Source organism: Coregonus clupeaformis, chromosome 2, assembly GCF_020615455.1.
Source record: "Coregonus clupeaformis isolate EN_2021a chromosome 2, ASM2061545v1, whole genome shotgun sequence".
In the NCBI taxonomy this organism is placed as follows: Eukaryota; Metazoa; Chordata; class Actinopteri; order Salmoniformes; family Salmonidae; genus Coregonus; species Coregonus clupeaformis.
Window position 1 is genome coordinate 34,383,357 of NC_059193.1, and position 24,017 is coordinate 34,407,373.

The following is a 24,017-nucleotide window of genomic DNA, read 5'->3' on the forward strand; positions in this document are numbered from 1 at the left end:
AATATCAGTGTCTGCAGATATGAACAACCCTGTCAATACCAGTAATACTTTGAATGAGACTTGAAGCTTCAGAAAGCAAACTGAAAGTAAGGCCAATTGAAATAAAAACCTCTGCTCCAAGGTTATAAATGTGAGCGAAGCCTGTAAAAGTTGAGCAAATGGTCTTGCTGATTACCTCGGCTGATCAGCACAGGGCCTGGTTTCCAGAGCAGCTGGTGAAGGAGCTTCGTGGGACTGACCACACATCAGTTTTCAACATGGTTGAAGACCATTCTAATTGGACAAATTTCATCACAACTACCTTGTGAAATGCGGCAAATCAAAGGCGTATTTGGGGTTGGGGTTTATCTTAAGGGGACGATGATGATTTGAAGTCAGTGCCTCTCTTACCCATGCCGCTCCTTCTGATATTCCCATCTTTATCATTTGCTGTTTGCTATTTGTTGAAGTCAATTTTGTTTCAAATAATTTGCTATTTGTTGAAGTCAATTTTGGTTCAAATAATTTGCTATTTGTTGAAGTCAATTTTGTTTCAAGTGAGCACCTATTTCTTATCATGTGGTTCGCAACTGTGCATAATACTGAGCAATGTACACATGGGTGTTGTCTGTCTGTCTGTCTGTCTATGTGTGTGTGTGTGCGTGCCTCCGTGTGTGTGTCTCAAAGGCATGTTTGATTAAGGTGTGCCGGTGAGCCATATCTGTCACGAGTTACAAAGCCAGAACCCAGAAGCAGACCAGGACAAGGTAAATTGAAACGAAGGTGAGTGTTTATTTACAAATTCAAGAGTGATGCTGAATAATCCAGGGAACAGAGCGGGCGGCGTTGATTAGTTGTTGGGGGTGCAGTGGTTGATCCGATCATGGCTCGGCAGCCGCCGACCACCAGGCAGAGGTTGGATGAAGGTTCCGAACAGTGACTGCAGATGGAACAAAACGGAGGTAAGTAAACAATAAACCAACAAGGTGCAAAACAACAAAACTAACGCTAGAAGCTCTAAGACTGATACTCTGGTAAACCTACTGTTCATGGCTAACGATCCGGCAGGGAATGGATGTTAGGCCAGAGCCTAAGAAGGGTGATGATCAGGACCAGGTGTGCAGATTGCTGATGGGATGCAGGTGCGGAAATCAAGAGAGCTCCCCGGAGCGTTCCAGAACCCTCGGGAAACTGGAGATCCCGAGCAGAAAAAACTAGTCCACAGACAGGACCCGACTCAGACTGCCGGGATCGTTACAGTACCCCCCTCCGACGAACGCCACCGGGCGGACTCCCGGAGCGCCAGGATGGAGGCGGTAGAAGTCACGGATGAGGTCAGCATCTAGGATCTGTCGCCGCGGAATCCAACTCCTCTCTTCAGGACCATACCCCTCCCAGTCCACGAGATACTGGAAACCCCGGCCCCGCCGTCTGGAATCCATGATGCGTCGCACCGTGTAGGCAGGACCACCTCCGATCATCCGAGGAGGAGGAGGAGGAGGCGGAGGAGGCAACAGAGGACTGAGGAAAACAGGCTTGAGGCAGGAGACATGAAAGGTGGGATGGACTCTGAGCGTCCTCGGGAGTTTGAGTCGAACTGCCACCGGATTGATCACCTTCTCCACCACAAACGGACCAATGAACTTCGGTAACAACTTCCTAGACTCAGTCCGTAAAGGAAGATCCCGTGTGGCCAACCAGACCCTATCTCCGATGGTGTAGGTGGGAGCGGGGATCCGGCGACGATTCGCCTGGAGCTGATACCGGTCTGAAACTCTAAGGAGTGCCTTTCTGGCCCGATGCCAGGTCCGGTGGCAACGGCGAATATGGGCCTGAACAGAAGGCACTGAGAGCTCCTTCTCCTGAGAAGGGAACAAGGGAGGTTGGTAGCCATACAGGCACTGGAAGGGAGACATCCCAGTGGCAGATGTAGGGAGAGTATTGTGGGCATACTCAACCCAAGGCAACTGAGAGACCCAGGAGGTGGGGTTGGAAGAGGCCAGGCAGCGTAGCGTGGATTCCATCTTCTGGTTGGCTCTCTCCGCCTGACCATTAGATTGGGGGTGAAAACCAGATGTGAGACTGACTGTAGCTCCAATGGCCAAACAGAAGGACTTCCAGACAGCAGAGGTAAACTGAGGGCCACGGTCGGAAACGAGATCACTGGGCAACCCGTGGACCCTGAAAACCTCCCTAACCAGGATCTCGGACGTCTCCCGAGGCAGAGGGAAGCTTGGCAATTGGCACAAAGTGGGCGAACTTGCTGAATCTGTCCACGATAGTCAGAACGACCGTGTTCCCCTCAGAAGCGGGCAACCCAGTGACAAAGTCCAGGGCCAGATGCGACCATGGTCGCCGGGGAATAGGAAGGGGGTGAAGTAGTCCAGAGCTGGGCCGATTGGTACCCTTATTCTGCGCACACACTGGACAGGCAGCAACATAACCCCGAGTATCCTCGGCCATGGCAGGCCACCAAAAACGTCTGCGAAGAAACGCCATCGTCCGAGCCACGCCAGGGTGACAAGCCATCTTGCTGGCGTGGGACCATTTGAGGACCGCAGGACGAACCGACTCAGGCACAAACAACCGACCGGGTGGACCGTTACCGGGACCGGGCTGCGTCCGAAGAGCCGCCATCACCTCCTCCTCAATCTTCCACCTAACAGCTCCCACGACGCAGTTCCGGGGGAGAATTGTCTCGGTCTTGGACCCACCCTCCTCCGTCTTGGAGAACATCCGAGACAAGGCGTCCGCCTTGCCGTTCCTAGATCCAGGTCGGAACGTCAGGGAAAAAATTGAATCGTCCGAAAAACAACGACCACCTTGCCTGACGGGAGTTGAGACGTCTAGCCGATTGCACGTAAGCAAGATTCTTGTGGTCAGTCCAGACAATAAACGGTTGCTCCGCCCCTCCAACCAGTGGCGCCACTCCTCCAAGGCAAGTTTCACCGCGAGAAGCTCCCGGTTACCCACATCGTAATTCCTCTCCGCAGGCGAAAGGCGACGAGAGTAGTAGGCGCAGGGATGGAGTTTACTGTCCGTGGAGCATCGCTGCGACAGGATGGCGCCAACTCCCACATCAGACGCGTCCACTTCAACGACGAACTGACGGGCCGTGTCCGGTTGAGAGAGAATCGGTGCGTTGGTGAATCGCCTCTTCAAATCCAGAAACGCTCGATCCGCCTCCGGATTCCACTTGAAGCTCCTGATACTGGAAGTCAAGGCAGTTAACGGAGCGGCCACACGGCTGTAATCCCGGATGAATCTGCGGTAGAAATTCGCAAACCCCAAAAATCTCTGGAGCTGCAATCTCGTACCGGGCTGGGCCCATTCCAGAACCGCTCTAACCTTCTCCTGGTCCATCCTAATCTCTCCCCTGGAGATGATGTACCCGAGAAAGGATGTCGTGTGGGCGTGAAACTCGCACTTCTCGGCCTTCACGAACAGGCGATTCTCCAACAATCGCTGCAGAACCTGCCGGACATGCTGGACGTGGTCGGAAGGTTCCTTCGAGAAGATCAGAATGTCATCCAGGTAAACAAACACAAAGAGACCGATCATATCTCTCAGGACGTCGTTCACCATACTCTGGAATACCGCTGGAGCATTGGTCAGTCCAAACGGCATCACCTGATACTCGAAGTGACCCATCGGTGTATTGAAACCCGTCAACCACTCGTCTCCCTCTCTGATCCGGACCATGTGATACGCATTGCGTAGGTCTAGCTTGGTGAACACCGTAGCACCCTGTAAGGAGTCGAAGGCAGAACTCATCAAGGGCAGGGGATACTTGTTCTTGACCGTGATGTCATTCAACCCCCGATAATCAATACACGGTCGAAGAGAGCCATCCTTCTTACCCACAAAGAAGAATCCTGCCCCCAGGGGTGATGACGAGGGACGAACGAGACCAGCAGCTAGGGACTCCTTGATGTAGGTCTCCAAAGCCTCACGTTCAGGGCGGGAGATACTGTATAACCTTCCCTTGGGGTAGACAGCTCCAGGGAACAGGTTGATGGCACAATCATATGGTCGGTGGGGAGGGAGTGACAGAGCCTTCTGCTTACTGAACACTTCCCCAAATCGTGATATGTCTCGGGAACCAGGGACAAATCTGGGGGTTTAGCCTCAATCACCTGACTGGGAACCGAATGGGGACAGGCAGTCTTGAGACAGTTAGCATGACAATCAAGGCTCCAACTCGTTACCTTGCCCGTCACCCAATCGAACGTGGGATTGTGTTCCTTCAGCCAGGGGTATCCAAGGACCAGAGGAACATGGGAAGACGGCAGAATGAAGAATGAAATCATCTCCGAATGATTCCCCGACAACAGCATCTTAACCGGTTCAGTCCTCATCGTGATACGTGCCAGACTACTGCCGTTCAGAGTGGTCGCTTCAATGGCTTCCGGCAATTGCTCCTTGGAAAGCCCCAGCTGTTCCACCAACTCGGCATCAAGAAAGCTTCCATCGGCACCTGAATCAATAAAAGCGTTAATCGCTAAGCTCTGATTCCTGTTCACAAGGGTAGCAGGGAAACGGGGTCTGACAGAGGTACTGAGAGGTTGAAACTGGCTCGCTAAAAGTCCTCCCAACTTTAGCGAGCCGGGCAGTTTGACGACCGCCGGGAACAAGTGGAGATGTAATGTCCCGAGCTACCACAGTAGAGGCAGCAGTTGGTCTTACGTCTATGTTGACGCTCCTCCTTGGTTAACCCGTGCCGCCCCACTTGCATGGGTTCAGAATCGGGAGAGAGGACCTCTCCACTAATCCTTTGTGGTGGAGAATGATCGACGTGTTCTGGTCCACCACCCGACTCAGACTGCCGGGATCGTTACAGTACCCCCCCTCCGACGAACGCCACCGGGCGGACTCCCCGGAGCGCCAGGATGGAGGCGGTAGAAGTCACGGATGAGGTCAGCATCTAGGATCTGTCGCCGCGGAATCCAACTCCTCTCTTCAGGACCATACCCCTCCCAGTCCACGAGATACTGGAAACCCCGGTCCCGCCGTCTGGAATCCATGATGCGTCGCACCGTGTAGGCAGGACCACCTCCGATCATCCGAGGAGGAGGAGGAGGAGGCGGAGGAGGCAACAGAGGACTGAGGAAAACAGGCTTGAGGCAGGAGACATGAAAGGTGGGATGGACTCTGAGCGTCCTCGGGAGTTTGAGTCGAACTGCCACCGGATTGATCACCTTCTCCACCACAAACGGACCAATGAACTTCGGTAACAACTTCCTAGACTCAGTCCGTAAAGGAAGATCCCGTGTGGCCAACCAGACCCTATCTCCGATGGTGTAGGTGGGAGCGGGGATCCGGCGACGATTCGCCTGGAGCTGATACCGGTCTGAAACTCTAAGGAGTGCCTTTCTGGCCCGATGCCAGGTCCGGTGGCAACGACGAATATGGGCCTGAACAGAAGGCACTGAGAGCTCCTTCTCCTGAGAAGGGAACAAGGGAGGTTGGTAGCCATACAGGCACTGGAAGGGAGACATCCCAGTGGCAGATGTAGGGAGAGTATTGTGGGCATACTCAACCCAAGGCAACTGAGAGACCCAGGAGGTGGGGTTGGAAGAGGCCAGGCAGCGTAGCGTGGATTCCATCTTCTGGTTGGCTCTCTCCGCCTGACCATTAGATTGGGGGTGAAAACCAGATGTGAGACTGACTGTAGCTCCAATGGCCAAACAGAAGGACTTCCAGACAGCAGAGGTAAACTGAGGGCCACGGTCGGGAAACGAGATCACTGGGCAACCCGTGGACCCTGAAAACCTCCCTAACCAGGATCTCGGACGTCTCCGAGGCAGAGGGAAGCTTGGCAATTGGCACAAAGTGGGCGAACTTGCTGAATCTGTCCACGATAGTCAGAACGACCGTGTTCCCCTCAGAAGCGGGCAACCCAGTGACAAAGTCCAGGGCCAGATGCGACCATGGTCGCGGGGAATAGGAAGGGGGTGAAGTAGTCCAGAGCTGGGCCGATTGGTACCCTTATTCTGCGCACACACTGGACAGGCAGCAACATAACCCCGAGTATCCTCGGCCATGGCAGGCCACCAAAAACGTCTGCGAAGAAACGCCATCGTCCGAGCCACGCCAGGGTGACAAGCCATCTTGCTGGCGTGGGACCATTTGAGGACCGCAGGGACGAACCGACTCAGGCACAAACAACCGACCGGGTGGACCGTTACCGGGACCGGGCTGCGTCCGAAGAGCCGCCATCACCTCCTCCTCAATCTTCCACCTAACAGCTCCCACGACGCAGTTCCGGGGGAGAATTGTCTCGGTCTTGGACCCACCCTCCTCCGTCTTGGAGAACATCCGAGACAAGGCGTCCGCCTTGCCGTTCCTAGATCCAGGTCGGAACGTCAGGGCCGGATCGTTCTGTCACGAGTTACAAAGCCAGAACCCAGAAGCAGACCAGGACAAGGTAAGTTGAAACGAAGGTGAGTGTTTATTTACAAATTCAAGAGTGATGCTGAATAATCCAGGGAACAGAGCGGGCGGCGTTGATTAGTTGTTGGGGGTGCAGTGGTTGATCCGATCATGGCTCGGCAGCCGCCGACCACCAGGCAGAGGTTGGATGAAGGTTCCGGAACAGTGACTGCAGATGGAACAAAACGGAGGTAAGTAAACAATAAACCAACAAGGTGCAAAACAACAAAACTAACGCTAGAAGCTCTAAGACTGATACTCTGGTAAACCTACTGTTCATGGCTAACGATCCGGCAGGGAATGGATGTTAGGCCAGAGCCTAAGAAGGGTGATGATCAGGACCAGGTGTGCAGATTGCTGATGGGATGCAGGTGCGGAAATCAAGAGAGCTCCCCGGAGCGTTCCAGAACCCTCGGGAAACTGGAGATCCCGAGCAGAAAAAACTAGTCCACAGACAGGACCCGACTCAGACTGCCGGGATCGTTACAATATCAACAGCAGGCTGATGAAAAGCGAGATGGAGTGAGTTCAACACACAGCTGAGCGTCCTGGGATGCATTAAGTAATTGCGTTCTAGCTCCACAGGGGGGATCTTAATAGCACCGTAGTGTTCATAGTACAACGTTGCTCAAATAGTTGCATACATCTCTAGACTGCGATCCGATGCGAGCGCGTCAACAGCTTACCCCTCCTTGACAAGAGCCTTGAAATGTTCAAGAGGGATGAAGCCAGTGTGTTTGTTTACATGGAAATGTTTCCCTTCTGTCTGTTTGTCTGTCTTTCTGTTTGTCTGTCTCTCCGTCTTTCTGTTTGTCTGTCTGTCAACACTGATAGGAAGGAGGAGGAGGACTAACCTCTATAAGAAAGATTATGGTACACATGACATTACATTTTGTAGAGATGTGGTTGTTCCTACACACTGTGTGATCCATAAACTGAAGATATCGTATCATTTATTTCATATGTATCATAAGTGTTCAAATCTTATCTTATATCGCAGAGAGATCTGATTGTAATCAATTCAGTAAATTGCAATGTTCTGGCATTATAGTGTACATATAGAAATGCAGTCCACAAGACATGTCAATCAATATAGTACATTACAGATCAAGTATATAGTGAAATGTTAAAGGAAAAATCCACCCAAGAAGCAAAGTGTCACTTGCCACATCATCATGATGATGCGTTTTATATCATCATGATGATGTGGAATGTGAAACTTTGCTTCTTGAAAGTCCAATATCTTGAAAACTTGAATGCTGACACGCAAAACATTGTGGGACTGTATCAACAGGGGACTAATTCCAAAAATACCAAAATATAGTTTTTGAGTGGAGTCATGCAATTCATTTGACATCAAGGAAGACATACATGAATGGTTATACAAGACTACAACATTCACTAACTGGATGTTAATACGCATGACCTATATGGAGAAATAAAAACCAAGCTATATTTGATAAAGGACCAAACTTCTGGAAGACAAGACATTCTTCTAACCTCAGGAGTATTGTGAAACAGTGAGTACTCTTCTACAATGCTATATCCTGTTATAATTGGTTCCAATTTGCAAAAATGCAATTTGTCATCGATTTAAGTTAGAAAGGATGTGAAATCCTCCCGTGGGTTTTGTTAAGCCCCAATTGACTATTGCCTCAGTACCTCGAGTGGTATTGAGGATATTTCCTGAAATATTTTTTTTTCAAAACTTTTCAAATGGTCCAAATACATAACACATTCTGCCAAAACCACACATGTATTATGGATCAAATTTAACAGCACTCCTTGAAGCCAGTGAGCAGAATGCTCTGCAGTAGCTTATGTTGAGAAAGCATGAGGATCCATTAATTGTCATTGCGCCACGAGTGATGAATAACACCAGAGTTGTCTTAATTTTGGCTAGCAGCATACCACCCTGCATCCCACTGCTGGCTTGCCTCTGAAGCTAAGCACAGTTGGCCCTGGTCAGTCCATGGATGGGAGACCAGATACTGCTGAAAAATATATCCCAATGCCTCAGAACATTGATTGGGGACATTGCCCTGTGTAGGGAGCTGTCTTTCAGAAATAATGTTAAACGGGTGTCCTGGCTCTCTGTGGTCACTAAAGATCCCATGGTACCTATCGTGAGGGTAGGGGTGTTATACCACATTCAAAACAACTCGAAAATCTCTGACTTCAGTGCGTTCAAAACAACTGGGAACTCAGAAAAAACGGGGAAAAATCGATTTGAACGGACATTCAATTCGGAATTCCACCTCTTTCTAGAGCTCTGACCTGAAGATCACTAAAGTCATGATTTTTCAGAGTTCCCAGTTTTTTTGAACGCGGCATTTACCCCGGTGTCCTGGCTAAATTCCCAATCTGGCCCTCATACCATCATGGCCACCTAATCATCCCCAGCTTCCAAGTGGCTCATTCATCCCCCCTCCTCTCCCCTGTAACTATTCCCCAGGTCATTTCTGTAAATGAGAATGTGTTCTCAGTCAACTTACTAGTAAAATAAGGGTTACATAAATAAATACAAATGCAGGCATGCAGGCCCAGAAAGCAACCCGTCTTTGTCTGCTGCTGCCCTGAAGGAGACAAGGCTGTCGCCTTTGATATTCTAATTATGATCCATAGAAAAGAGCCAGAGTTTAAGTAACCAATTTTTCTATCTCTGCAAATCCACACGCAGAACCAGGGATTATGGAGCCCATAGGAGTAGGTCAAATAAGAAAAGAGAATAGGCTGCTCAGATCTTTATTATGTTCTATATGGAGAAAGAACAATACTTTTAACGGTTTACTTAACTACCAGCGTAAATAACTTCAATCGGTGACATCAATGTGGTTCAAGGTGAATCCTTTTATTAGATGATATGCATTATGACATTTGCTGGTATACCCTCGACTTCTATAACTTGGTCTGACTTTTTCCACACGCATCACCTTTAGGCTGTGTCCCAGATGGCACCCTATTCCCTAGTTATGCACTATATAGGAAATAAGGTGCCAGTTGGGACACAACCTTAGACTGTGCAACGCCCCAAGGGCCTCCCACTCAGCAAAACAGAAGTGACATGTTTTGCCTGTCGCCCACCATCTCCCTCTGGATCGATACTTCAGCCACTGACAGACAGTCAGCCAGAATGAAAATAAAGCATGTACACAGCTGTTTCCTTTTTCTCATCTATTCAGAAGTGTTTGATACTGAAATCAAGATACAGCGCAACAGTGATGTCTGCTGCCTTGGTACTTTACCATCCCCCTAAAGTTAAGGTGACATTGAATGTACAGTGTGTGGATGACGTCTTTAGCCTTATCTGTCCTATACCTGATGTATTCAAGGATGACAATACATGAGACTAACTGCAGTGTGGCAGGCTTCATTTCTATCAGTAACTTGATCTAATTAAAAGCCATTACTCCTGCAAGATATTTACCTTACTGCTAGCTGATTATTTTTTTTAAATATGGGATGTCAATGAATTATGCACAGACGTTAGTGTCTTATCTTTAACAGTGACAAACAACGTAGCTGAGCTTTGAATATTCCACAAAGGTGTATGCAAAACAGGCACACATCCTAAATAGTTCACCAAATAGCTACCCGGACTATCTGCATTTACCCTTTTTGCACTAACTATGTTTGACTCTATGCACACACACTGAACTCTACCCACATAATCACACATACTTACACTGACACTCCAACTCATACACACACACACACACACACAGACACACACACAGCACGTACACACAAGCACACTGTCGCCACACACACACTTCCACACCCTATTATCTATCATGTTGCCTAGTCACTTTACCCCTACCTATATGTACATACAGTATATACCTCAATTACCTCATACCCCTACACATCGACTCGGTACTGGTACCCCGTGTATATAGCCAAGCTATCGTTACTCATTGTGTATTTATTCCAAGTGTTACAAATTGTTTCTATTAATATATTAAAATAGATATTATTGTATTCTGCATTGTTGGGAAGGGCCCATAAGTAAGCATTTCACTGTTAGTCTACACCTGTTGTTTATGAAGCATGTGACAATTAAAATTTGATGGCCAGGCACGACTCCAACACCATCATTAAGTTTGCCGACGACACAACAGTGGTAGGCCTGATCACCGACAACGATGAGACAGCCTATAGGGAGGAGGTCAGAGACCTGGCCGTGTGGTGCCAGGACAACAACCTCTCCCTCAACGTGACCAAGACAAAGGAGATGATTGTGGACTACAGGAAAAAAAAGAGGACTGAGCACGCCCCCATTCTCATTGACGGGGCTGTAGTGGAACAGGTTGAGAGCTTCAAGTTCCTTGGTGTCCACATCACCAACAAACTATCATGGTCCAAACACACCAAGACAGTCGTGAAGAGGGCACGACAAAGCCTATTCCCCCTCAGGAGACTGAAAAGATTTGGCATGGGTCCTCAGATCCTCAAAAAATTCTACAGCTGCACCATCGAGAGCATCCTGACTGGTTGCATCACCGCCTGGTATGGCAACTGCTTGGCCTCCGACCGCAAGGCACTACAGAGGGTAGTGCGTACGGCCAAGTACATCACTGGGGCCAAGCTTCCTGCCATCCAGGACCTCTATACCAGGCGGTGTAAGAGGAAGGCCCTCAAAATTGTCAAAGACTCCAGCCACCCTAGTCATAGACTGTTCTCCCTGCTACCGCACGGCAAGCGGTACCGGAGTGCCAAGTCTAGGTCCAAAAGACTTCTCAACAGCTTCTACCCCCAAGCCATAAGACTCCTGAACAGCTAATCATGGCTACCCGGACTATTTGCACTGCCCCCCCACCCCATCCTTTTTACGCTGCTGCTACTCTGTTAATAATTTATGCATAGTCACTTTAACTCTACCCACATGTACATATTACCTCAACTACCTCAACTAGCCGGTGCCCCCGCACATTGACTCTGCAACGGTACCCCCCTGTATATATAGCCTCCCTACTGTTACTTTATTTTACTTCTGCTCTTTTTTTTCTCAACACTTTTTTTGTTGTTGTTTCATTTTTACTTTTTTTGTTAAAAATAAATGCACTGTTGGTTAAGAGCTGTAAGTAAGCATTTCACTGTAATGTCTGCACCTGTTGTATTCGGCGCATGTGACCAATAAAATTTGATTTGATTTGATTTGATTTGATTTGTAAGAGAGGTGTCACTTTCATTGGAATTGTAGGCTCATTCTGCATTTACTGCTGCTATTCACAAAATGGTACTATATTGGTAAATATACTGAATCAACAGATTTACTATACGAGGGAATTTATGGTATTAGATTTTAAATGTGTGCATAGGACTGAAATAACATTTAGTTGTGTTAAGACAAGTGCTACACTATCTTAAGTGATGGTAGACAGCTCCATCATTGTGTTTCACAAAACTATTTGTATATCTTGTTTTTTTAAGTTTTACATTCACTCACATCTAATACGTCTGTGCATAATTCATTGACATCCCATATTTAAAAAAAATAATCAGCTAGCAGTAAGGTAAATATCTGCAACAATGAATTGCAAAGGTTAAAATGATCACAAAACCTTTTTCAAGGCTGGTGGTATTTGAAGTCTCGGTATAGTGGCTATCTTTACTGTGGTAAAGGGAACACAGAGGCATCGTTTTCCATGCACATAAAAGCATGAGGTCCGTAGCTTTAATGGGTTTACCTGGTCAATATAATCCTAACTGAATGTGTAACACATTAGCCTTATCTGAATTGAGCTTTGGGTGAAAAGTGGGCATTCAAAAGTACTATGAATGCTAAGGGACTGAAAGGCTGGAATAACATTCAACTCCATAGCGTTTAGTAGGCTATCTCACATAGACTAAGAGATGGCTAACATACTAAAATCATATAAATCTCACCATTGCTTGGTTGAATCCTACAGAATAAATGGGTGACCGACGTTGGTTCAATTATTTGAATTCTATTTCGTTCTGTTTTTTTCTGTGGCCTCAATGCGCACAGATGGTATTAGATTTTAAATGTGTGCATAGGACTGAAATAACATTTAGTTGTGTTAAGACAAGTGCTACACTATCTTAAGTGATGGTAGACAGCTCCATCATTGTGTTTCACCAAACTATTTGTATATCTTATTTTTTTTAGTTTTACATTCACTCAGCTACGTTGTTTGTCACTGTTAAAGATAAGACACTAACGTCTGTGCATAATTCATTGACATCCCATATTTAAAAAAAAATAAATCAGCTAGCAGTAAGGTAAATATCTGCAACAATGAATTGCAAAGGTTAAAATGATCACAAAACCTTTTTCAAGGCTGGTGGTATTTGAAGTCTCGGTATAGTGGCTATCTTTACTGTGGTAAAGGGAACACAGAGGCATCGTTTTCCATGCACATAAAAGCATGAGGTCTGTAGCTTTAATGGGTTTACCTGGTCAATATAATCCTAACTGAATGTGTAACACATTAGCCTTATCTGAATTGAGCTTTGGGTGAAAAGTGGGCATTCAAAAGTACTATGAATGCTAAGGGACTGAAAGGCTGGAATAACATTCAACTCCATAGTGTTTAGTAGGCTATCTCACATAGACTAAGAGATGGCTAACATACTGAAATCATATAAATCTCACCATTGCTTGGTTGAATCCTACAGAATAAATGGGTGACCGACGTCGGTTCAATTATTTGAATTCTATTTCGTTCTATTTTTTTCTGTGGCCTCAATGCGCACATTGTACAGTTTCTAGAGACATAAATCATATCCAGAAAAATATAAATGCAAAATGTAAATGAAAAAATATAAATGCAACATGTAAAGTGTTGGTCCCATGTTTCATGAGCTGAAATAAAAGACCCCAGAAATGTTCCATACGCACATAAAATTATTTATTTCTCTCAAATGTTGTGCATGAATTTGTTTGCAACCCTGTTACTGAGCATTTCTCCTTTGCCAAGACAATCCATCCATCTGACAAGTGTGGCATATCAAGAAGCTGATTAAACAGCATGATTATTACACAGATGTACCTTGTGCTGGGGACAATCAAAGGCCACTCTAAAATGTGCAGTTTTGTCACACAATACAATGCCACAGATATCTCAAGTTTTGGAGCATGCAATTGGCATGATGACTGCAGGAATGTCCACCAGAGCTGTTGCCAGAGAATTTAATGTACATTTCTCTACCATAAGCCGCCTCCAACGTCGTTTTAGAGAATTTGGCAGTACGTCCAACCGGCCTCACAACTGCAGACCACGTGTAACCACACCAGCCCAGGACCTCCACATCCGGCTTCTTCACCTACGGGATCATCTGAGACCAGCCACCTGGACAGCTGATGAAACTGAGGAGTATTTCTGGCTGTAAGAAAGCCCTTTTGAAGGGAAAAATTCATTCTGATTGGCTGGGCCTGGCTCCCCAGTGGGTGGGCCTATGGCTGCTCCCCTGCCCAGTCATGTGAAATCCATAGATTAGGGCCTAATGAATGTATTTCAATTGACTGATTTCCTTAAATGATCTGTGACTCAGTAAAATCGATGAAATTGTTGCATGTTGCATTTATATTTTTGTTCAGTATATTTTTGCTCATAGAACATGGTAATTACTACAATGACCACAATGTTTCTTTTACGACTGCTATCGAAGAGAGATTAATGTTTGATCGTGAGGTGATATAGAGAACAGCTGTTGCTTTGCATAAAACAATTAATAAAAGTCCCATGTTAGTAGTGACTGCCCATTACTGCTTATCACTTATTAGCCATCGTTTATTAATATTACAAAGTAAATAAGGCAAAATTTTATTAATACCAACTATCAATCACTTAGATCATGTATTTTCCTGTAAATATGGCATACTTTTATTAATACCAACTATCAATCACTTAGATAATGTCTTTTCAAGTAAAGATAAATGCTTTACCACAGAGGAAAGACTTTGTCATAGAAAATCTCTCATTTCCTTTTCTTTTTCAGTTTCAGCCTGAAGAAACTTGGGGGAGAAGTTAAAAAAGTGAGTAATTGGAGCTAGTGCATCACAACTCTTCAAGGAAGTTGAGCTCTCCACAGATTTTACCCATATCCTTTCTTGATTTGATTCGCCTGAAGGGCAACTCCCCCGCTTAAGCCTGACTAGGAGAGGAACAACACAAGAAAAATACTATGCCAGTTTGCCATTTACACTTGTAACATTTCTTGTCTCTCCTAGAAATGCTTTACATACAAAGTGCTGATGAGCGACCAATTTTACAATGGGGAACTTCATTATGCATTATTTTTCTTGCCGTGATGTGTCAACCCCAGTGAAATGTCAGAGGATATTGAGCCAGTTGGAAATGTCAGACTGGGATGTTTTGAGAAAGGGAATTAGGCAAGAAAAGGTAGCACAATATGTGTTAGTGTTACTTAGTTTGGCCAAGAGTAACTGACATCATTATGTTGTACTAGAGATTGGGGGTTTGGTTTTAGCTCTTTCAATATTTGCTCTGTGTCTTGTTTTATACAGCGACATTGACTCAATATTTAAACTACTGCATTTACCCATCTCTCACTACCGTGTTGCCATGTTGGGCCCAATTTTTCAAGAACATAGATATAGTTGTTCAGTGTATACCTGGCAACCACACAAGTAGTTTTAAACTTCAGCGAAATAGCAAAGTAAAGGACTTTACTACACTGAACAAAAATATAAACGCAACATTCAACAATTTCAACGATTTTACTGAGTTACAGTTCATTTAAGGAAATCAGTCAATTGAAATGAATTCATTAGGCCCTAATCTATGGATTTCACATGACTGGGCAGGGGAGCAGCCATAGGCCCACCCACTTGGGAGCCAGGCCCAGCCAATCAGAATGAATTTTTCCCTTCAAAAGGGCTTTATTACAGCCAGAAATACTCCTCAGTTTCATCAGCTGTCCAGGTGGCTGGTCTCAGATGATCCCGTAGGTGAAGAAGCCGGATGTGGAGGTCCTGGGCTGGTGTGGTTACACGTGGTCTGCAGTTGTGAGGCCTGTTGGACGTACTGCCAAATTCTCTAAAATGACGTTGGAGGCGGCTTATGGTAGAGAAATGGATGTGGAAGTCCTGGGCTTGCGTGGTTACACGTGGTCTGCGGTTGTGAGGCCGGTTGGACGTACTGTCCAATTCTGTAAAAACTATGTTTTTATGGTAGCTAGATTAATATAAAACTATCTGGCAACAGCTCTGGTGGACATTCCTGAAGTCAGCATGCCAATTGCACGCTCCCTCAAAACTTGAGACATCTGTGGCATTTGTTTACATCCCTGTTAGTGAGCATTTCTCCTTTACCAAGATAATCCATCCACCTGACAGGTGTGGCATATCAATAATCTGATTAAACAGCTCATTACACAGGTGCACCTTGTGTTGGGGACAAACCTGCACATTCTAGAGTGACCTTTTATTGTCCCCAACACAAGGTGCACCTGTGTAATGAGCTGTTTAATCAGATTATTGATATGCCACACCTGTCAGGTGGATGGATTATCTTGGTAAAGGAGAAATGCTCACTAACAGGGATGTAAACAAATGTCTGTGCGTATGGAACATTTCTGTGAGCTTTTATTTCAGCTCATGAAACATGGGACCAACACTTTGGATTTATATTTTTGTTCAGTACATATTACCCTTAAAGTCCCAGTGCAGTCAATTTTCCTGTGTTTTAATTATATTTCTACACTATGAGGTTGGAATAAAACTGTGAAATTGTGAAAATGATGAATGTCCTTTTAGTGTAAGAGCTGTTTGAAAAGACCGCCTGAATCTTCAGCTTGTTTTGGTGGTAAATTAGTTAATAGACCAATAAGAAAGAGAGTTCCAAACCTCTCTGCCAATAACAGCTAGTTTTCAGTTTTCCACTCCCAGACATTACTAGCTAAATTCTTGCTTGAGAAATAGCCTTTGTTAAAAATAAATGTGTATTTCTTTTTGACCATTTTAATAGAAAACTATCACAGTAAGGTACTTAATTGTTACCCAGAAATAATTTAATATTGAAATAAAAATGGCTGCATTGGACCTTTAAATAGCCTATGATTAAGTTTAAATCTCCCAGATGGAGAGTTCTACCGATGAGGACAAGTGTCTTGCCATTCACAGAGATATCATCCATGTCAACTCTAATTGAAACTAAATTAGAATCCATTTACTTTATAGTTGCCATAAGGATAATAAGTTGATGCCGGTTTCAGAACCTTATTCTAATAAATAATAAGGATGTTAGATGGTCACTTAGTTGAGTTATTATTAACATCCTTTTGGCATTGGGGGATGGCGGGCAAACACAGACAGATAGAGCTGGGGGCTACTGCTGTATCTCAATTGGTAATTGTCTTGCCCGAGAAAAATAAAATAAAGAATTGCCTACCTGCAATCAACCCATGGTAACTATTGTATAGGAATGTCTAGAATGGTGCTGTGTAAACAGTAATGGTTAACAGTTTCATCCACGTTGCTGTCACATAAAGGCATAGATTAGTTATAAGGCTTTTAACAATATGTGCTTGAAAGCATGTAATGTCTACTGCCCAAGTCCACACAACCTGTGGAATGTATGGTTCTTTGAATTTCCTTGCCAAAGAAAATTCAAGCAGGAAAAAGTAAATGGTAATAAAAAATATGGACATTCCACTCTGGACTCAAATGCACACTTGAATGGTTTACACAATGCATTGAGGAATAAATTGATGTTGCCAACCTTCCCACCTTGAATGACAATAAAGCGATCCCCAACATATAAGCATTTGCAGTTGGTCCTGCCACTCACCGAAAGCTGTGTAGAACTCGGCCTTTGTCAGGTGCTCATCGTCGTTGATGTCGTTGTATTTGAGAAGGTCAAACAGGGTGCACTCAGAGACATCCTTGGACAGACCTTCCTCCTTGATGACCTGCAACAGAAAAATGCATTTAGACCTTGCCTTTTAAGAGGGGCATTATGCAACTTACAGTTAAAGCTAAGTCTGGGATCTTCTTGGTCTGGGGTTTCTTTTTTCTTGTACTTTTTTTCCCCGTCTCCTTTTTTTTGGAGTGCCGAAACCACTCAAGGATCTGGGATTTCTAATGTTACAGCATAGAGCATGCAAAGTAACACAATCAGGTGCCACACAGAGGGACTTGGGAAAATTGCAGTTGGCTCAGAACAGGGCAGCGTGACTGGCCCTTAAAAGTACACGGAGAGCTAACATTGATGACATGCATGTCAGTCTCTCCTGGCTCAGAGTGGAAGAGAGATTGACTTCTTCACTGCTTGTTTTTGTGAGAGGTGTCGACGAGCTGAATGTACCGAGCTGTCTGTTTGGAATACTGGCACACAGCTCGGACACCCATGCATACCCCACAAGACATGCCATCAGAGGTCTCTTCACAGTCCCCAAGTCCAGAACGGACTATGGGAGGCGCACAGTACTACATAGAGCCATGACTACATGGAACTCTATTCCACATCAGGTAACTGATGCAAGCAGTAGAATCAGATTTTAAAAAACAGGTAAAAATACACCTTGTGGAACAGCGGGGACTGTGAAGAGACACACAGGTACATACACACATACATATAGACACTCACTCTACAGTCGTGGTCAAACGTTTTGAGAATGACACAAGTATTGGTCTTCACAAAGTTTGCTGATTCAGTGTTTTTAGATATTTTTGTCAGATGTTACTATGGTATACTGAAGTATAATTACAAGCATTCCATAAGTGTCAAAGGCTTTTATTGACAATTACATTAAGTTTATGCAAAGAGTCAATATTTGCAGTGTTGACCCTTCTTTTTCAAGACCTCTGCAATCCACCCTGGCATGCTGTCAATTAACTTCTGGGCCACATCCTGACTGATGGCAGCCCATTCTTGCATCAATCAATGCTTGGAGTTTGTCAGAATTTGTGGGGTTTTGTTTGTCAACCCGCCTCTTGAGGATTGACCACCAAGTTCTCAATGGGATTAAGGTCTGGGGAGTTTCCTGGCCATGGACCCAAAATGTCGATGTTTTGTTCCCCGAGCCACTTAGTTATCACTTTTGCCTTATGGCAAGGTGCTCCATCATGCTGGAAAAGGCATTGGTCGTCACCAAACTGTTCATGGATGGTTGGGAGAAGTTGCTCTCGGAGCATGTGTTGGTACCATTCTTTATTCATGGCTGTGTTGGTACTCACAACCACTATAAAACAACTGCTTTAACAGACTGCGCCACCAATCAGTCATAGCAGTTGTAAATAAAATACTACAAGTTGACATGACCACCATTGTCATCTATTTCTTGTTACGATTGATGTAGCTACGAATATAAACTATAATCCTCATAGCCTACAGCTTTATTTTCTTTGTATTCGTAAAAGCACATACAGTGGGGAGAACAATTATTTGATACACTGCCGATTTTGCAGGTTTTCCTACTTACAAAGCATGTAGAGGTCTGTAATTGTTATCATAGGTACACTTCAACTGTGAGAGACGGAATCTAAAACAAAAATCCAGAAAATCACATTGTATGATTTTTAAGTAATTAATTTGCATTTTATTGCATGACATAAGTATTTGATACATCAGAAAAGGAGAACTTAATATTTGGTACAGAAACCTTTGTTTACAATTACAGAGATCATACGTTTGATGTAGGTCTTGACCAGGTTTGCACACACTGCAGCAGGGATTTTGGCCCACTCCTCCATACAGACCTTCTCCAGATCCTTCAGGTTTCGGGGCTGTCGCTGGGCAATACGGACTTTCAGCTCCCTCCAAAGATATTCTATTGGGTTCAGGTCTGGAGACTGGCTAGGCCACTCCAGGACCATGAGATGCTTCTTACGGAGCCACTCCTTAGTTGCCCTGGCTGTGTGTTTCGGGTCATTGTCATGCTGGAAGACCCAGCCACGACCCATCTTCAATGCTCTTACTGAGGGAAGGAGGTTGTTGGCCAAGATCTCGCGATACATGGCCCCATCCATCCTCCCTTCAATACGGTGCAGTCGTCCTGTCCCCTTTGCAGAAAAGCATCCCCAAAGAATGATGTTTCCACCTCCATGCTTCACGGTTGGGATGGTGTTCTTGGGGTTGTACTCATCCTTCTTCTTCCTCCAAACACGGCGAGTGGAGTTTAGACCAAAAAGCTCAATTTTTGTCTCATCAGACCACATGACCTTCTCCCATTCCTCCTCTGGATCATCCAGATGGTCATTGGCAAACTTCAGACGGGCCTGGACATGCGCTGGCTTGAGCAGGGGGACCTTGCGTGCGCTGCAGGATTGTAATCCATGACGGCGTAGTGTGTTACTAATGGTTTTCTTTGAGACTGTGGTCCCAGCTCTCTTCAGGTCATTGACCAGGTCCTGCCGTGTAGTTCTGGGCTGATCCCTCACCTTCCTCATGATCATTGATGCCCCACGAGGTAAGATCTTGCATGGAGCCCCAGACCGAGGGTGAACTTCTTCCATTTTCTAATAATTGCGCCAACAGTTGTTGCCTTCTCACCAAGCTGCTTGCCTATTGTCCTGTAGCCCATCCCAGCCTTGTGCAGGTCTACAATTTTATCCCTGATGTCATTACACAGCTCTCTGGTCTTGGTCACTGTGGAGAGGTTGGAGTCTGTTTAATTGAGTGTGTGGACAGGTGTCTTTTATACAGGTAACGAGTTCAAACAGGTGCAGTTAATACAGGTAATGAGTGGAGAACAGGAGGGCTTCTTAAAGAAAAACTAACAGGTCTGTGAGAGCCAGAATTCTTACTTGTTGGTAGGTGATCAAATACTTATGTCATGCAATAAAATGCAAATTAATTACTTAAAAATCATACAATGTGATTTTCTGGATTTTTGTTTTAGATTCCGTCTCTCACAGTTGAAGTGTACCTATGATAAAAATGACAGACCTCTACATGCTTTGTAAGTAGGAAAACCTGCAAAATCGGCAGTGTATCAAATACTTTTTCTCCCCACTGTAGATGTGAATTAAACGGTAAGCAAAAACATTGAATTTTGAATTTTGTGTAATGTCAGTAGTCTAGTCAAGGAAGCATCATGCAAAATATATTGGCACACTCCACTTCCCAAGACCACTGCCAAATAAGGTGTGCTGTCACCTGCTTTTATAGTAAGCCTTGAGGTGGTACCACCCAGCACATCTAGAAGAGAGTGTATTTCATACCGAACCCCTCCCTTGAGATGACGTGAAATGATTATGTTTTAGTCAAATATTATATCTGTTTGGGCTTCTTGCGGTCAATTTGCAGTCTACAAATTATTTATAATTATAATTACAAATTATTTGTAATTATGTTCTGGCCCCCTGACCATCCGTTCAAGAAAAGATCGACCTGCGGCTGAATCTAGATGATCCCTGACGTAGAGGCACCTTCTCAAGGGGCCTCTACAACATGATTTCAATGGTACAGTTGAACCGCTAGGGGCAAAAAGAGCTAGATTTACTACTAAAAGACCAAAATATATCACTTTTGCAACAAACTATCACAATGAAGACCAGCATTGACATGTTTCACTATAACTAAACTTAAAACATCTGGTTTTCGATGAAAACAATGTTTTTTCATGAAAGTTACTCTTTAAGTCTTACCTTGTCCTAGATTGTCTATAGATCTCTTATTTCTGGAAGTAAATAGCATTATCCTGAGTGTAACAATTACCTAACACTATTGGCTACTGTATGTTTAAGCTTAAACTCTATTGGACCAGTTAGGTTTGCTACTGGAGCAGTAGGGAGAAATGAAAACCAAATAATAAACTGAATAATTTAGGAAAAGAATGCCGGCTTGTATTTTGTAAATACAAATACTTACAAAAAAATGAACCACCTTGAGTAAAAATTGATATGTGAAATTTGTTCAATGAGCTCAATATGAATTAAATACATCAACAGTACACTAGACATAGATATCGGCCATATACTGTATCCCACCTATAGTTTACTAGGGTGCACCCAACTCTATTTTAATCTGAGGGTATCTCAGCTTTCAATGTTCAATGTCCAATACAAATACAATGAACATGAATCCACAGAAAAACACAACCTAATTCACAAATACTGACTGATAAACAACTATGAGATGGAATCAAATGTGAGTGACTGTGCCTATCAATAAACACTGTAAGGTGTTTAAATGTGGCATGTGCTTATGACAGTCCCACTGCAATGTATGGTGCTATGATGTCTTGCAACAAAGAATCCTACCACACTGTAGTATGGCAGTGCAAATTCAGTGTCCTCCAAGGAAAAAGAAAAATAAATCTTCGCTTGCAAATCTTCTTACGGATGTCCTAGGTTCGGGCGGCTCGCCATCCTTGGTGGAACTGAATCCATACTCAAAAAACCTGACCTGTTTTACAAACAGGATCACACAATATATATACTATGAGTAGCTTTCATATAAACATTAATATAGCTCTTAGCTTTAATCTCTTATAGGAATAAGAAAATAAAACTTAGTCAAAATGCTTTACAATTTAACTACAGCACCAGGCTCACATGGACTAAACAATAAACTAGCCTGGGCAATGCAAAGGACTTTACACAACTACAGCACCAGGCTCACGTGGACTGAACAATAGACTAGCCTGGGCAAATGGAAAGTACTAGTGCTTACACCTATACACCATTTCTTATAAAGTAATCTAAAACATAACTGTGTACCAAAATGGATTATGGTAATAGCTAATCACATTTTATAAAAGAATGAAAACTAAAATAGTTCGTCATGCATGATTAGCATGATCACTAACGTTTGCTATTTCAATTGATCGATAGCTGAGCTAGCCTAAATGTTAACGGCTTGTGCATATACTTGGTTCAGTATGAACACGCACAAAATGCTAGCAATAGCTTAGCTAGCCTTATAGCTAACGGTTTTATACAACTTCTCACGACGATTTGAAACGTAGTTCTTCTTCCATAGAATGGCGGTAGCTCTTCACATTCCGTTCGAGCTCCTTTTTAACATGTTGGCGCCCACTGGTGTAGAATGTGAGGTTAGGAGAGGGACTAAGATAGAATATTGAGTTTTGATTGGCTCAACATAAACTGCTCGTCATGTAGCTTCTGACAGCTGATTTGTAATAGCAGTCAACTTTTAAACAGATCACAATATAATATTATATGATTGGTTACTGGAATCTCACCAGTAACGATAAGTATTAAACATTAGTTGACCTGCATTACATGAGGAAACCCCTTTTCATGCTGCAAAGACTCTCTTGTTATGTTTTATATATGGTTTGAAATATGACAAGTTGGATCTATCTCACCTTCAGGCTGACTTTCACTCATCCATCATTCTAGATCAGCTGTCATGAAGCTTGACAAAATATGACAGTGTTGGGGAGTAGTGAACTACTACATTTTGCAGTAGCTTGGTGGTAGTTGAACTACATTCTAGGTAGTGTTTTCTGTTGTGAATTACTTTTTTGCCATGTAGCGGTGTAGCTAACTACTGGAACTACACTACTTTTTTTGCAAAAGAGAAGAAATTATGGGCTTATTTGTCGGCTTCAGACCTGCCTAATTCTCACTTGAAACATTGTTTTTGCAATTTGTAGTCTATGACATTTTAGATTTAGGTTTGATCATTTTTCCCAAAGTAGCTTGGATGTAGTTAAGTAAACTATATATTTTTAACTATATAGCTTTTGTGCAGCTTAACTTCTTCTAGTGTGAAGTAATTTGTAGTTTGGTAAACTATGATTTCAGAGTAGCTTCCCCAGCACTGCTGCCTAATGTATCATCATCAACTATGTCTTGTTCTTTGCAACGTTGGCTCTTACTGAACTAAAAGTGTAAACTATAAAGAATTATCACCATTTGTGTGATGATTGAACCTCATATGTTGAATTCAAAAATGTTCTTAAAGCCATTTGTGTATGATAATGCGCTAGAAATGTATTTACATTGACCTCTATCACTTCACAGTACATTACACCACTTGCTATAAGCATTCATAAAAGTGTATGCCTCCTTTAAGACAATTTGTAACAATTGGCAATTGGATGCATTCATAATGCAATAGACACAGTTGGTTCAGAGAAAGTGTTATCAAAAACATGGTATTCCAAAGTATTCCCTGCCTTTCTGAACCACCACATGGTGGACGGTTTGATTCAGGGAGATGGTAATATTAGCGGGGGCTGTGAATGATCCCAGTCTTCTCACACCATCTCTTAAATGTCCCGTCCAGAAATCAAACCATCTTTACCCTGCTCTGTAGTTGATGTTCAGGTTTGATGTACTGGAGGAATCGACACTATCTGATTGAGTCAACATAAGGAATGCAGCCGGAGTCCGTGTCAAATTAACACCTCTTTTACAATTAACAATTACACAAATAGCAGACTCGTAAAAGAGGGCTGAAATGATCGGTCACATCAAATTTGTATAATTTAACCTGGCAAAACATGAAGAGAGAAGAAATTAGTATTTCACTGATTGAATTCTCAGCCATGAGTGACTTCTGAGATGTGGCATAGTTTTGAGGACCTCTGAGATGTGGCATAGTTTTGACAACTTCTGAGATGTGGCAACGTTTTGAGGATTTCTGAGATGTAGCAAAGTTTTGAGGACTTCTGAGATTTGGCATAGTTTTGAGGACTTCTGA

At 44.0% G+C, this 24,017-nt stretch overlaps 1 protein-coding gene across 3 annotated transcripts in view; it reads right to left on the minus strand.

Annotated features, from left to right (window-relative positions):
• The window catches only part of LOC121535497 (follistatin-related protein 5), a 208,275-nt gene that overhangs the window by 71,234 nt on the left and 113,024 nt on the right, over window positions 1-24,017 (minus strand). For all 3 annotated transcript variants that reach the window (XM_041842636.2, XM_041842645.2, XM_041842653.2), the window contains exon 6: window positions 17,190-17,310. In XM_041842636.2, coding sequence (XP_041698570.1) covers window positions 17,190-17,310 — 121 coding nt within the window. The remainder of the gene's footprint in view (window positions 1-17,189; window positions 17,311-24,017) is intronic.